Source organism: Ambystoma mexicanum, chromosome 3p (assembly GCF_040938575.1).
Source record: "Ambystoma mexicanum isolate Mex_15411 chromosome 3p, UKY_AmexF1_1, whole genome shotgun sequence".
Classification (NCBI taxonomy): Eukaryota; Metazoa; Chordata; class Amphibia; order Caudata; family Ambystomatidae; genus Ambystoma; species Ambystoma mexicanum.
The window spans coordinates 346351328-346366357 of record NC_090925.1 but is presented as its reverse complement, the minus strand read 5'-3'; the positions used below and the strand labels follow the sequence as shown (position 1 = coordinate 346366357).

Below are 15030 nucleotides of genomic sequence, written 5' to 3'. Positions count from 1 at the left end.
TCCACTGTTTTTATTTTGCATAAATTTCAACTCCTTCTCTGTAAGACTGCAACTTTTCCTCTCGGTTCCAATCAGAAAAACACCCTCCGTTTGTTTACTTTTTCTATTTCGTGTGGCAATAGGGCATGTTTTGTCTCTGGTTGTGGGCGTGTGTACTTTGATAGTAATGTACTCAATAGGCGTTTTCTCTGTGTACGTAATGAACATGTTCTCAATATATCCCAGCCGCTGTGTAGCACTTTAAGTGCAAGGGACAGGACAACGGAAGTCCAGCTACCACTTCCGTAATTACATTTTTATTTCACACTTTTAGTCATGAATCTGATGGAAAAAGTCCAATTGAATGTTTCGTGCACATACGCACTAACGAAAGCATCTTTATAGTATTTACTCAAACAAGTATTTTACGCGGCCTAGGGTTTTTTTTTTTTTGTCGGACGTGCGCATGCTGACAAGGGGCTTGGCTGAAGCAGAACGGAAGATAGCACAGGGGCAAAACGCTGGTCTTGGAAGCCAAGAGCAAAAGACTTTCGAATCCCGGATCTAGCGCTTAGAAACCCAACTCTTTTCAGAGACGTATTTTACTTCCACTAAAATATGCAAGGGCAACAAGTTGGGGTCAGAGCAGGGGAAGAGAGGTGGGGGCTTGTTGGATTGCCTTCTGATGCAGAGTCATGGGATTGTTATATCCGCCCTACGTCCCGCAGCGCGGTGACGTAGGGACGTTTAATAAAAGCCCCGCCCCCGACAGTGGGAGGCAGTTCCGGGCAAACCCAGTACAGCGTGTGGGTGTCTCCTTTGTTTGCGCTGCTGCCGATGCCGCGCCCCAGGCCACGCGGCCTCCTGGACCCGTGCCAGCCCCACGTGCGGGGCCTCCAGAGCACCGGCTTATAACAATGGCGACGAGGAAGTGAGCGAGCAACCACGCGCTCTACATCACCTCACACGCGGACGCCCCACGGACGTCCCGCACACATTTTTGGACACCCGGTGGGGGGGGCCACCGAGACCACGTGAACCCCACCCCAAAAACAAAAAAAAAATAAATAAATACATTTTTCTCTCGTTCATTCCCTATCCAAAAGGGGCCGAGAATTTTTTTCTCTCTTCGTTTGCCTTTCCTCCTGCATGGCGCACATGCTACAAGGCGCCCATCGGTCGGCGCACACAGATCCAGTGGGCACATTCACCGCGAAAGAACACTCCTCAATTCAATGTGCGGACGAACTCATGAGGCAGGACAACATCAGGCCAGCACGACAGCATAATCAACAAACCGAGGGTACGTGACACCATGGCGGCTGGGTCATCAACTCCTGGACCTTCCACGCCGTCCAGGGTCGTGGCAAACCTGTCGATGGCGTCGCCACCACCCCGTACGCTGGGCAGTTCGTCGACGTTGGTTCAACCCTTCGACCCATTCACCGACCCATCGTCCAGTGGACCCAGATGGCAGTTATGGCTACAAAAGTTCGAGATGGCCATGGAATGCAAGGACATCACGTCATCCAGAAAGATGAAAGCTCATCTGCTCCTCAGTGTGGGCGACGAGGTGCTACGCATCTTCAACTCCCTGAATGTGGATGATGGCCAAGACGCGTACCTGAGTGCGAAGGACGCCTTAACGGCACATTTCCTCCCGCAACAAAATCCAGACTATGAGACTTTCATTTTTTGCACGACTATCCAGGCCACAGATGAGACTCTAGACGCCTACCACACGAGGCTGAGGAAACTGGCCATGTCGTGTGAGTTCACGAACACTGAGAGGGAGATCAGACGACAAATCATAAATGGCATACATTCAGAGAAGCTGAGGCGTCTCGTACTCGGTGAGAAAGGCATCCCTCTACAACGCATCCTGGAACTGGGTCGACAGAGGGAGCTTGCCCACTCCAGGGCCGCCAACATGGAAGCGACACTACAGAAACTGCAGCCGTCCCTCTCAACAGCGATGGTCGCCCAGGTCTCCGACAGACCATTTACGAGAGGTGAAAGCGGCGGCAACCACACCCAGAACAGGTGGCAACCTCGAGTACCAGGACCCACGGAATGTGGGTGGTGTGGTGGTCAAAGACACGGAAGGCGAAACTGCCCGGCGCAAGGCACCACGTGCGGAGCGTGCGGCAGGAAGGATCACTACGCAAAAGTGTGTAGATCAGCGAACACGCCACTGCAGCCCCCACAAGGCACTCAGGAGAAGGGGTCCCAGAAAAAAAAGAAGCAAGCCAGCGCAAGGAGGGTCGCAGTAGTCAACTCCTCGACGGAAGAGGAAGGGGATGATCTCTCAGCCCTACGGCAAATGGCAGGCATGGAGAACGAAGGAAAGGGCCGAAAGGTATACCTGGTATCCGCACTGAATCAGGGGCCAGTACCGCCGAAAAGAACCGCCAGGCGGCGAAAATGCACGGTCTGCATCCAAGGCCAGTACGTACAGATGACCATTGATACAGGAGCCTCGGTAAACGTTATGCCAACCAGTGTCTTCCAAACTCTTACACCACCACCTGAGCTCAAATCTACAGACACTCGTCTATTTGCCTACGGCAGCCGGAGACCCCTGCCAGTCATCGGGAGGTTCCGCACCACGCTTGAACATGGCGAATAGAAGGTGTGGTCAAAGATATATGTTGTGAATGCGGGGATCGAAAGCCTACTGAGCGGAGATGCGGCTGAAGACTTGGGCGTGGTCAAATTCATCTGCCACATTGACTACGCAGCCGAAGTCGAGAACTTTCTCAGGCAACACCCCAAGCTACAGAAGGGGATAGGCTGTCTTAAGGGAAAGACTATCAAACTACACATTGATCAATCAGTGCAACCACGTGCAGTGAGACACCGGAGGACACCGTTCCACATGAGGGAACAGGTAGAGAAAGAGTTAAAGTCACTGGAAGCTGCCGGAATCATTGAAGAAGTCACAGGACCAACGACGTGGGTCTCCCCGATGGTGGTCACCAGGAAGCCCAAACAGCCCGGAAAAGTCTGGATCTGTATTGACATGCGCTTGCCCAATGCGGCCATAAAAAGGGAACGACACATAACACCAACAATCGATGAAATCATCACTGACCTCACTGGGTCATGTGTGTTCTCGAAGGTAGACTTAAAAGCGGGGTACCACCAACTGAAGCTCCACAGAGAGTCGCGCTACATTACCACTTTCTCGACCCACCTAGGTCCGAGGAGGTACAAGCGCCTGAGTTTCGGCATCTCCTTGACCGCGGAAGTCTTTCAACAGACCATCCAGGAGGTCATCAGAGGCATACCAGGGGTATTGAACGTGAGCGATGATATCCTAATACATGCACCTGACACCAAGGAACACATCACGAGACTGAAGACACTCCTGGGCAGGTTGGAAGAAGCCGGACTCACAATCCATCGAGAGAAGTGCGAGTTCCTAAAATCGGAAATAACTTTTTTCGGGTACAAGTTTGACCGCACTTGCATCTCACCTGATCTACAAAAAGTGGCGGACATCCAAGCTGCTAGTCCCCCAGCAACCCCCACCGAAGTACGCAGTTTTCTGGGAATGGCCACCTACTGTGGCAGATTCATTCGAAACCTAGCGACCCTATCTGAACCGCTACGGGAACTTACAAAGGTCAGCACCAAGTGGGTCTGGGGGCAGGAATGCCAGGAAGCTTTTGAGAGCATTAAAGACTCCCTGTCGACTGATACCAAGATGGCCTACTACGACACAGACCTACCGACGGAACTATTTGTGGATGCCAGCCAGTGGGACTTGGAGCAATCCTGATGCAAGTCACGAAAGAGCGCGAAAAAAGACTGATCGCATATGCATCCAGGGCACTCATAGCTACGGAACAAAGGTACTCCCACATAGAGAAGGAGGCCATTGCCGTACTATGGGGGTGTCAACACTTCCACCTGTACCTGTATGAGCGCAAGTTCACGGCAATCACTGACCACAAGCCCCTACTACCAATTTTCACTGGGTCATCGGCGCACCCACCAGCCAGAATCACCAAGTGGCTGCTACACCTCCAGCAATATGATTTCGAACTCGTCTATCAGCCGGGCAGTAGCAACCCGGCGGACTTCCTTTCGAGACACCCACGTCCAGCCACTCAGCAGGAAGTTCTGATCGCCGAAGAAACGGAGGAACACATTTGTCAAGTGGTTCGCACCATGAGGCCCAAAGCGGTAAACATTGAGGACATCGCAACAGAAACCCTAAAGGACCCCTGTTGCGACCTGGTAAAAGATGCCATTATGTCAGGCAACTGGAAGGAATTCATGACGCACACCCGCAATAGAACCGAGGGGGCGAGGGAGTTCCTGGCCGGCATGTTCATGGTTCGACAAGACCTCTCAATCACCGAAGGAGGGCTCCTGCTGAAGGGAGATCGTATCATCATATCCCCAAATTTGCAAGACAGGATAGTAGCCCTAGCGCATGAGGGACACCAGGGTCTCGCAGGAACAAAGGCCCGGGTCAGACACAGGGTGTGGTTCCCGCACATCGATGATCGGGTCGAAGGCTTAGTGAACACCTGTTTACCCTGCCAAATAACGGGTGGGCCCCCAGATCCAGAACCGATTCTGTCGGCCGAGCGCGGCCGGGCACGATGGGAAGCGATCAGTATTGATTTTTGCAAAATCAGAGAGGGTCTACATCTACTGGTGGCAATCGACGATCACTATCCAGAGGTCGAGATACTGGAGTCCACCGCCGCGGAAGTGGTCATCCCGGTGATAGAAAAGATGTTTGCCACTCATGGTCTGCCCACAACCATTAAGAGTGACAATGGACCCCCGTTCACAGGGGAAGAGTTCAAGCAATACTTACAGGAATTGGGAATCAAATACCACCACATCATGCCGAGGTGGCCACAAGCCAATGGGGACGTCGAGCGGTTTATGAGGACCATCAATAAGGTGCTCCGAGTGTCAAGGGCAAACGCCAGCCCGTGGAAGGTCGACCTATACCGCTTCCTGCGGAACTATCGGGTCACCCCACACAGCACCACGGGCATACCACCTGCTGATCTCATGTTTGGAACCATCATCAAATCGTCGATTCCCCATCACCCGAGCAGGACCCCCGATGACGTCGACAATGCCCGCATTGAGATGAGGAGAACACGTGCCAATGCTCACATGAGTGCCAAACGAAGAGCAAGGCCGTCCGACCATCGGGTGGGTGACCAAGTCATCATGTTACGAAACCCCACGAAATCCAAGCTAGACACCAGGTACGAGGAACTGCCATGGACTGTCAGCAATCGGCGCGGGACCATGATAACAGTGACCCGGGGGCGTCAGAAAGTGACAAGGAATGCCTCCTGGTTCAAGCCCGTGCCCTGCACTCTCTGGACGGACTGCGAGGGCCCTCAAGACGACGACAACCTACAACAAGACAGCGAAGAGCTGGCGCAAGACCCAGAGGAAGAAGCTGCATGGGACCGCAGCTGGCAACCAGAGAGCCGGGCCGGCAGTGGGGACGCCTGCAGTGAAGGTGAGCAGATTCACGAGCCGAGCGGGGACAGCCCCCGGGTGAAGCGGTATAGTCTGAGAGCCAACACGAGGCCGCCCGCGAGGCTGAATGACTATGTATGCTGAGCGGACACCGTCGCCAAGCATCCCACACAAGGGGGAGCTGGTACAGTGTGAAAAGAGAACTGTGTCAGGCGTTTGAAGTTGAGTATGTTGATTGTGTTATTGTTAAGTTTATTTGAAATAAAGGAGGAATGTTATATCCGCCCTACGTCCCGCAGCGCGGTGACGTAGGGACGTTTAATAAAAGCCCCGCCCCCGACAGTGGGAGGCAGTTCCGGGCAAACCCAGCACAGCGTGTGGGTGTCTCCTTTGTTTGCGCTGCTGCCGATGCCGCGCCCCAGGCCACGCAGCCTCCTGGACCGCTGCCAGCCCCACGTGCGGGGCCTCCAGAGCACCGGCTTATAACAGGGATGTCAATCATTTTGTGCATATTGCTGGCTGATGGACAGGAATGATTTCCGCTTTCAAGCGTTGGGCAAGCGGTCGTGTTCTGTATGGGTTGGTGTGCAGCATTCCGGACAGCCCCAGAATAGATTTTTTTACGCTTCAGTTGTTAGTCACACTGTTTACTTTAACTGGGATGTTGTCTACATTGTTGGGATGCAATATTTTAAAATTTGGCAAATGCAATTTGGCAATCAAGTCTTTAAAATGGAGTGCTTGGTAGCACGTATTGTAGTCACAGTTAGAAAACGCACAACACAACGTCACAAGCATCACATTTACTGATTACCTTTGACCATCATTAGCTAGGAGTGCGTCATTCTGCTTTACTAGTTGTTGCAACGTGTAGAGTAACTGTGAACCTGCCAGTTCTGATAAGGGTCCTTTGGTTTTCATATTTTTCCGCCAAACCTACATTTCTCCCTACCCCATGTTCTGTGTTGGTCTAGTGTTTCCCTGCGAGAGAGCTAATAAAAGGAGCTCTGCTGGCACGCAGAGGGCAGTGCAGCCGAGCCCCAGGAAGTGTCAATTTGTGTCTGTGTGTATTTCTTGGGGACTGGGTTTGCCACGTGATCGTGGCCTGTGTGTGCTGCCCCGACCTGGGTGCCCCCAAGGCCGCGGCCGCAACGTGCTGGGAGCCCCCAGCTGAAGAATCATTCTGGTGATACTGACGAGGCAGGGTGACCCCTGCAGCGGGTGAGCTGCATGAGCGCAGCACCCAAGGGACCCGTGTCAGGTGGTCCCGACACCTGGTGTGGCGCACCCCAGTGACCGGCGGCGGGCCACCACATTGGCGATGAGGTGGTCTCGCCCCCCTCACATGCCCGTGTGGGGAATCCCGGGAGCTTTTCTTCTTTTTTGGATCTCGCATGGGGTGGAGCCACGGAGACGCATGTGCGGTCGCTGCCTGCGGCCGTGATCAGCTAAGAAGCGGCAGTGGCCGCATGATGAGTGGCCTGGGCACCGGATGCTGGGTGCCTGCGCTGGTCGCCTCGGCAGTCTGGACAAGGGTGCCATCATCTGCGGTTGTAGCCGTGTAACGAAGAAATCGCCAGTGGGGCCACATGGCAAGACACACCCATTCCCCCAGGACAAAGGAAAGGGGCAGAGCTTGCCGGGGCCTGCAACAGTGAAGGCGTGGAGGGCCGTGGCTGGTCCTTGTGTGCCCTAGCAGTAACGAAGAAATCGCTGGTGGGGCAGTGTGGCAAGACACGCCCACACCCCCAGGACAAAGGAAAGGGGCAGAGCTTGCCGGGGCCTGCAGCGCTGAAGGAGAAGAGGGCCGTGGTTGGTCCTCGTGTGCCCTAGCATTAACGGAGGAACCCCGTGGGGAGTCAGCTGAGGTGGGGGGCCAATTGCCCACTACTCCGGGCCGCGGCTGTGATTTTCCCCATCATCTGGGCTGTGGCTGTAAATTATCCCATACCCGGGCTGCAACAGGGGGAATCCAGCGGGGTGGCCTGCAAGGGGTGTGGCCTCAACTGCTCGACCCCGGGGGCAGAGGCAAGGGGTGTGGCCTATGAATCTGGGCCTCAGGAGTGAAGCGGGTCGCATTTGAAACAGCTGGCCCTGACTGTGAGGCGAAAAGGGAGCCCAGGAATAAGGGGCAAACAGGAAAGGGAGTCCTTTTACCTCCCAATTGACAGCTGCGAGGCAACAAGTGGGAGGAGGGCCCTCCCCTGGACAGTCCTGCACTGTGGGATGTATTGACACACTCCGCTATGTTATGCGGCACCACTCTGATAGTTATGGTGAAAAAAACTGCAACAATGGGTGCAAAACTCTGGTTTGCGCCAAAAACCTACAAAAACCGCTTTCTGCAACACACAAAAAGATGGATGCACAACCTGCCACCCATGGTGCATTTGTGGTGGGATAGAGGACACACTGCAGAAAATGCGCCAGTGGGCTCCAGGAGCAGCAAACAGAGTTCAGAGAGAGAAGCAGCACTTTGCAAATGAAACTCCAAAATGTGCCTATAAATGACAGTTGCTTTGTTGCTAAAAACTCAAATGCCTATACACAACACTTATCAACATTCAAAATCTTGCCTGGCGCTAAAATTCATGTAATCTAAAGAAGCATTGCAAATATACAAAGTCCTAAAGTGTAAAGAGCAAAACATTTCTTCAGACAAACTGGACTGTCTGTAAATTCACGGCCCCTGTCAAAATCTGTGTGCAGTACCCTGGGCTATCTGTGAATGACAGCTGTCAGATGAGCCCCTGCTGAAACTTCAAAGTGATCTAAACTAAAAGTCTGCTGAATTAGCAAACATAAAAGGATTGTTGCTAAAAGGAATACAGATCTTAGTTGTGTTTTTGATCCCACAGATTTAAAGCTAAGAAAGTAATGTATTTATGTGATTTGATGCAACAAGTTTGGTTTCTGCTGGATTTTTAATTAAGAATAAATTAGCCTGGCTGAGCGGCAACCCTTTGGAAGTGGAAAAACAGGTTTCTTCCAAGGGGAGGGGAAACCCTCTCAGCAGAAACTCACTGGTAGATGATAATTGTGGGTTAGCCCAGACTTTTGTCTACAGAAAGAGAATGAACAATGGCAGAGCTTCAGCCCAGGAAACAGAGGTGTGAAAGGGGTCATAAACTGCGCCTGCAAGGAACTCCCCAAGGGAGGGGGCTGCTCCTGGATTGCATGGAGAGACATATGGGCAGACCATTTGCTGTTTAGCATGAACAATGTACAATTTTTAAAGAAGCATAACTTGTGATTCAAAGTGGTGAAAAATATACAAAGGACAGATCTGTTAGTCTCATTTTTGGCTGCACATTTCAAGAGGCGGTAGAACTGTGTAACAAGTTCTGGACAGGAATGGCAATATATGTGGTTTTATGTGAACTGTGTTAATGCTAAAATTGTGCAACTTTGCACACACATCCCTATGGTAAAAACACACATTTGTGGAAAGTTGCAGAAAGTTTGGAAATTGTGTTCATGGCAAAAAGGACAAAATTCTGTAGAAAGGTGAAATAAGATCTCACGGCTGCAGGATTTTGAGGAACAGCTAATACATAAAATATGGAATCTTTTGTGTGTGATTTGTGTAAAGATGACCAATGTAGAAATATGCATTTAGGATAAAATCTGATTTTGAGACCAGTGGCTAAAGGGAGCTTTCTAAGGACTGTAAAGCAAACCGTAAAATGTGACATCATCCGGCCTTGATCCAATCACTCAGATGCAAGGTGGAGATGAGGTTTTGATCTCACAGGGGCAAGCTTAGTTAAGCCGGCCCATACACCCATATTGTGATGTCATTTGAAAGGATAAATAGAGACCGCTGACAACACATAGGGACTCACTGATCCCCTCACTTTCCTGATTCCGGTGAAGCACTCTGATCCAGCATTCTACATCCAGCTTTAACATCCTTCCAGATCCAGATACCAAGACTGTTGCAAAGCAGTAGAGAACTATTGATTTCAGCAAGGCCTGAATCCTGAAACTTATTCTCGCAACCCAGTGAAGCGCTGTGATGTGAGAAGGCCTTCTGAACTAGTATCCTGAAAATCTCTGGCTTGCTACCACAAGGCTTGCATGAGGAACTCGCTATCCAGCTGATTTGAAATACCCACAAACAAGAAGGACAGACCTGTGCAAATCCGGTGACCGGCATAGCTGATCCAGTCCTGCGCCTGATGTGTTGTCCTTTCTTGACAGACCCAACCCATGGCCAGAACTGACACTCCAATTTAATAACTTATTCTGTGAGTATTAATAGGAAGAACAGTGACCCATAATATATATGTATTGTATGATCCCAATCTCAAACCCATCCCATCTTTAATTCAGAATCATAGAACTACCTTTGTACTGACTCTTTTCTCATCTGTGTTATTAAACTCTAACTTCTTATTGATTTGATTAAGAAAAGTTAATCCCAGGAAGAAGTAGAGTATCCACAACAGGCGGGTTACGCTGATCACGTGATCCATCTCTGGCATTCACTTTTTCATAGTCATAATATAGTGTAATCAAACCCATCTGTCATTTTCAAAAGTGCATTTCTGTTTTCCATTCTCGCGCCTATTTTGCAAAAACGCCTTCTACTAAAACATCTATAACCCCCTCTGTTTTTATAATAGAAGCAAAATTTCAACTCCTACTTGTACCTAACATCCCTAGCTATCTATAGAACCATATAAAACTGTGCGATTGGCCTGTTGTCGCGAATATCACAAATGGAAAATGTTGCTGCTAATTGAAATTCTGAAAGGTTTTACACGTGTGAATTAGCATTAAATTGATTACTACTTTAACTTTGAGATTTAAAAGGTTTTCTTTTGAATAAATCGTTGCTTGTGATTGTTTGCATCTGTTCAAAGTGGCTCCTATATAAATGTATCATAATTTAAGTATTTTTGACCACATTTGGTGTTTTTGCTCAGTCAATTCTAAATACAATTTCAAAGCCATTCTGACAGTTGAAAAGTCAATTCCGTTTTTCTCTTGCGTTTGAAGAGGGAAGGTGGGAGTGATATTCTGTTTGATTTGTGCTATTCCTGAATACCTGCTCTCTCCTCACATTTATGTAATTGCCTATTGGGGGTTGGGGGTGTTGCAGGGGGAACCCCTAACCATAGTGCCACCTGTTCAAACCAAACCAAAAGTATTCTAGTCTGTGCTGCATTTGCTTATGTGCTCATTATTTGATTCCTAGTGTATTAAAGATATTATTCAGTGTTTGGTCACCCGATTGGTGATTGTTGTTTACCTATAAATAAATATTGTGATTTGAATTCTAAATACATAAATAAATATTTACTTTTGCAAACTAGCCTGATTCCTGGTTCAGTGTGACCGGGGGGGGGGGTCTCAGGAGAAGGGTGTGATATAAGTGGTATATTGTTCAGAATATTGAACTTATAGATAAAATAAATAAGGGTTTCATTTGTGCACTACATGCTGGGCGTGACTTGGGTGTGTGCCGGATTGAAATCACTTACAGCACGGCATGAGTGCCCAGTGTTCTGGGAGGGCACAGGGGTCACTAACCCTCCCAAGTTTGTCCACTCTGACCCAAGACTTCCCACGGGGTAGCGGCTCCCCAAGGAGTGCTTGTGCGCCCTATGGGACCTAGGCACAGAAGGGCCACGGAAAAGTGATTGTATCACTCGCACCAACCAACCATACCCCAAGGGTAGCGGCTCTGTGGAATGTGCGGAAGAGTGGATCACTTCGCACGGGTGTGCCCCGCCCCGACTCCAGCCAGCATGCTGGGGACATTGGGGGGAGTGAGTCTAAGGGGAGAAAGACCCCCAGAGTGGCGGCAGTCCAAGTGGCGGAAGATCCAAGGAGAACGCAATATGATGTGGGAGAGGAGGAAGATGAAGAAAATGTATTCTTGTTATCCTGCAGCAGGGCCACTGGCCAGTTCAATCCCGGAATCTTCTGAGCTCAAACAGCCCGCTGTCGGGCCCTGTGGTGTGCGGACTGGAACACACCTGTTTGGTTGCAGTGCTAAAAGTTTAAGTTTGTGAGTAGCTGTTAGGTGGTAATCGGACTGGAATGCACCCAATGTTTGCAGTGATGATGTAGGGGCACAATGGGTGCGCAAACTAGAATGCATCAAGTTAGACCCACAGAGGGTCGCCGTTTTGCAGTAGGGGTGATTTTTATTTGTTATAATAAAGGAGGGATGTTGTGTGTTGGTCTAGTGTTTCCCTGCGAGAGAGCGTCATGATGCCTCTCTAATAAAAGGGGCTCTGCTGGCACACAGAGGGCAGTTCAGCAGGGCCCAAGGAAGCAGCAACTCGTGTCTGTGTGTATTTCTTGGGGACTGGGTTTGCCACGTGATTGTGGCCTGTGTGTGCTGCCCCGGCCTGGTTGCCCCCAAGGCCGTGGCTGCAGTGTGGTGGGAGCCCCCAGCTGGGGCATCAGTCCGGTGATCCGGACGAGGCAGGGTGACCCCTCCAGTGGGTTAGCTGCATGAGCACAGCACCCAAAGGACCTGTGTCGGGTGGTCTCAACACCTGGTTTGGCCCGCCCCAGTGAACGGCAGCGGGCCACCACACCCCATATTCCTCCTCCCGCCCTACCTCGGATCTGCAAAGGGGATGTTGAATATAGTGGTAGGGATTGGCATGGGAGGTGGCAGTAGTTGGTGATGGCATTACGGTCCACCAGGCATGACAATGGGTGGCGTGAACGCATGACAATGGGTGGCGTGAACGGTGGTAGTGGGAGGTGACTCAAGTGGTTGGAAGTGTCACAATCAGCATTTTGAGCACTGGCACTTACGTTTTTTTCAATGAAGCACTGATTATTACCACCCGATGCCACAAAATTGGAATAACCTGTATGGTAAAAAACAAGCCATTAGGAGGACACCGAAGCAGACGAGCACAGTGCCCCATCTCTGGCTATTCGGTCTAAAGCAGGGTGATTGACATTTCATCCAATATAAGAAACACATGTGTAAAGAGGTCCCAGTTATAGTGACAGTATTTGAGGTACACCCATTATCAGCACCAGCAGACATAGCAGGTGTGGGATTTTCCCCACTGTGCCAAAAGGTAGCAGGGTGGAGAGCATGCACATCTTGCTTAAATGTGCCCCAAGATGGAAAGCATTGCCAAAGGGAGACTATGAGAAATGAGAGGCATGTGTCAGCTTGGATCTCAGAGACTTACACAAGGGTAAGGTGTGGCTTTGAACCACTGACCGGAAAGGGGCTCTAGCATGAAGGAGGAACACGGTAGTTCCAAAACAATCAAGGGCCCTAAGGCAGGAGGTAAGGGAGCTTATAGCTCGACTTGGCACGTTCAACCCTGGGTGCATCAGTGGGGGCAAGTGTGGCAAGGGACGTTCAAAGGCGATGGAGCTACCCTGTACATGCTGAAGCGAGAAACTGCCGATGCCAGGAGGCAAGTCACAGCAGTATGGAGGGTCCCACTCAGACAACAGAAAGAGAGGAGGACTGTTGGGCTAGGATGAGCAGGTTGATCAGGAGTGCAAGAGGGTAGGGCTTCCTTATATACAAGCAACCAAACCATTCTGTGTAAAGAGGAGTGGTGCTCCTACGATGGAACTCATGGCTGCACGCCAATGAAATGGCAGAGTAGGCACAACACCAGGAACGAAGGCATGTACCTGCACGATCCGGATATCCTTTGGGTTAGAGGCTGCTTTGTTCTTGCTGGAGCTTTTGAGTTTAGCTTGTCTTTGTGATGGGGAGGGCTGTGCTCCCACCGTGAAAGTGGCTCCGGAACGGGAAGCATCTGTCAAGGGTAAACAGGATTAAAAACCTTGCATACACAAGCTGCATTTAGGAGATGGCACAGCAATGGCATGAATAGCGGGCAAAGGGTTCACATGGAAGGCAATAGTGGATAGCGCGGGACACCCGTCCCTAGGGTAAGATGGTGGTCCGAGACAACAGCTATGGAGTATTATGCAAAAGCAAGGGTTGAAGTGACCTCCAGAGGAGGTGATTCTCGCACAGCAGTGCTGGGCCACCAGCCTGGCGATAACAAAAACCATGGCTTTGAGGACCTGCAAAAAGGGTAAAGGTAAAGGTAGTGACCGAGATGGAATAGGCACAGGTGCTGCTGCACCACTGGCTGCAGACTGCTGTGCTTCAAGCACTATTTTTGAACAGAGGTATTTTGCAGCCTCTTTTATAAAGCAGGGAGTAAAATGGAGTTTTGAAAAACAGAGGCATATTTGAAAAGATACATCGTTCCTATATAATACATGTTTTTAATATAGTAGGTAAAGCACTTAAAAATAAACAAAATAAAACATATTTTAGCATGAAACATTTGTCACGTTTTTTTCATCTGCAATCCTGAAAGCGAGGTCTACATTTGTGGAGTCTTCTGCCTGGATCCTCTTCTCTAGTTGTCTGTTTTGAGCCTCCATTTTGCAGCTGTGCCATTTTTGCGTCTCACCCATTGTGTGTATCTGACCCCACCCTACACTTGTGGGTATATATGCCATCTCCTGCTTTGGGTGCCCTTTTGTGCGGGTTCTCTGCACTGATCTATTGTGAGTGCATATATGCCTTCCTAAATGCGTTGCTTAAAACTCGATCCCCAAGCTCACACACCCTCCATGAGGCAAATGCAGGGGTTCAACTGAAACCATTCCATTCAAAATGGCTTGATCCCCAAGCTCCCACTCTCTCCATGAGGCAAATGCAGAGGCTCAACGGAAACCATTCACTTCAAAATGGCTTGATCCTCAACCTCCTCAAGCTCTCACTCCCTGCATGAGCCAAATGCAAGGGCTTAACTGAAACCATTCCATCCCAAATAGCTTGATCCCCAAGCTCCCACTCGCTCCACGATCAAGCTCCCACTCCCTTCATGAGCCAAATTCAGGGGCTTAAATTAAAACATTCTATCCAAAATGGTTTGATCCTAGCCTCCAGTCGTTCCATGAGCCAAACACAGAAGGTTAACACAAATCATTCTGTAGAGAGGCAGATGTACATGTCACTTAGAGAGCTCACTGGGGTCATACTGGAAGAATATATAAGAGGGCAAGAGAAAGGAGTCAGAAGCTACCCCTGTTTAAAGACATAGGTCAGGGTTTGGAAAAACTATAACTATATGACAATAATGGCATACTATTATCTGTAAGTAGTACAGAATTTAGCACAAAAAGTATTGTTACTAACCCTCACTACAATGCATAGTTTTGCATATCATTGTATATCTTTGCCCTCATGGGCTCATGTATGTCTTTTTTAAGGCCCAGTGTGATTTAGTGGCCTACCAACATTTAGATGTGCGTTTTAAAATAAATATACAAAAAAAATATAAATTTTTTTCTGACCATGGCTTATGACTAGTATTTGTTAAACCTAGTTCTTTGCTGCAAACCCTGACCTACGTCTTTAAACAGGGGTAGCTTGTGACTCCTTTCTCTTGCCCTCTTATATGACATACCCTCTCGAGTCAGGCCCCCCGTAAACAAAAAAGAGGGTTCCCCTTCTTGCCCCCCCTTATCTCCCATACTGGAAGAACAGCAAGAAAGCACTGTGTTTGACACCTCGTATCATTCCAATACCACATCAAAAGTATGAGAGACGTTATG

At 49.7% G+C, this 15030-nt stretch overlaps 1 protein-coding gene across 3 annotated transcripts in view; it reads right to left on the bottom strand.

Moving 5' to 3' along the window:
* Positions 1-15030, bottom strand: part of C3PH20orf96 (chromosome 3p C20orf96 homolog) — a 454062-nt gene that overhangs the window by 93713 nt on the left and 345319 nt on the right. For 2 of the 3 annotated variants that reach the window (XM_069650961.1, XM_069650962.1), the window contains one exon: positions 13081-13208. The exons of the other annotated variant lie outside the window; for it this stretch is intronic. In XM_069650961.1, the coding sequence (XP_069507062.1) occupies positions 13081-13208 (128 nt within the window). The remainder of the gene's footprint in view (positions 1-13080; positions 13209-15030) is intronic. 3 annotated transcript variants of the gene reach the window in all.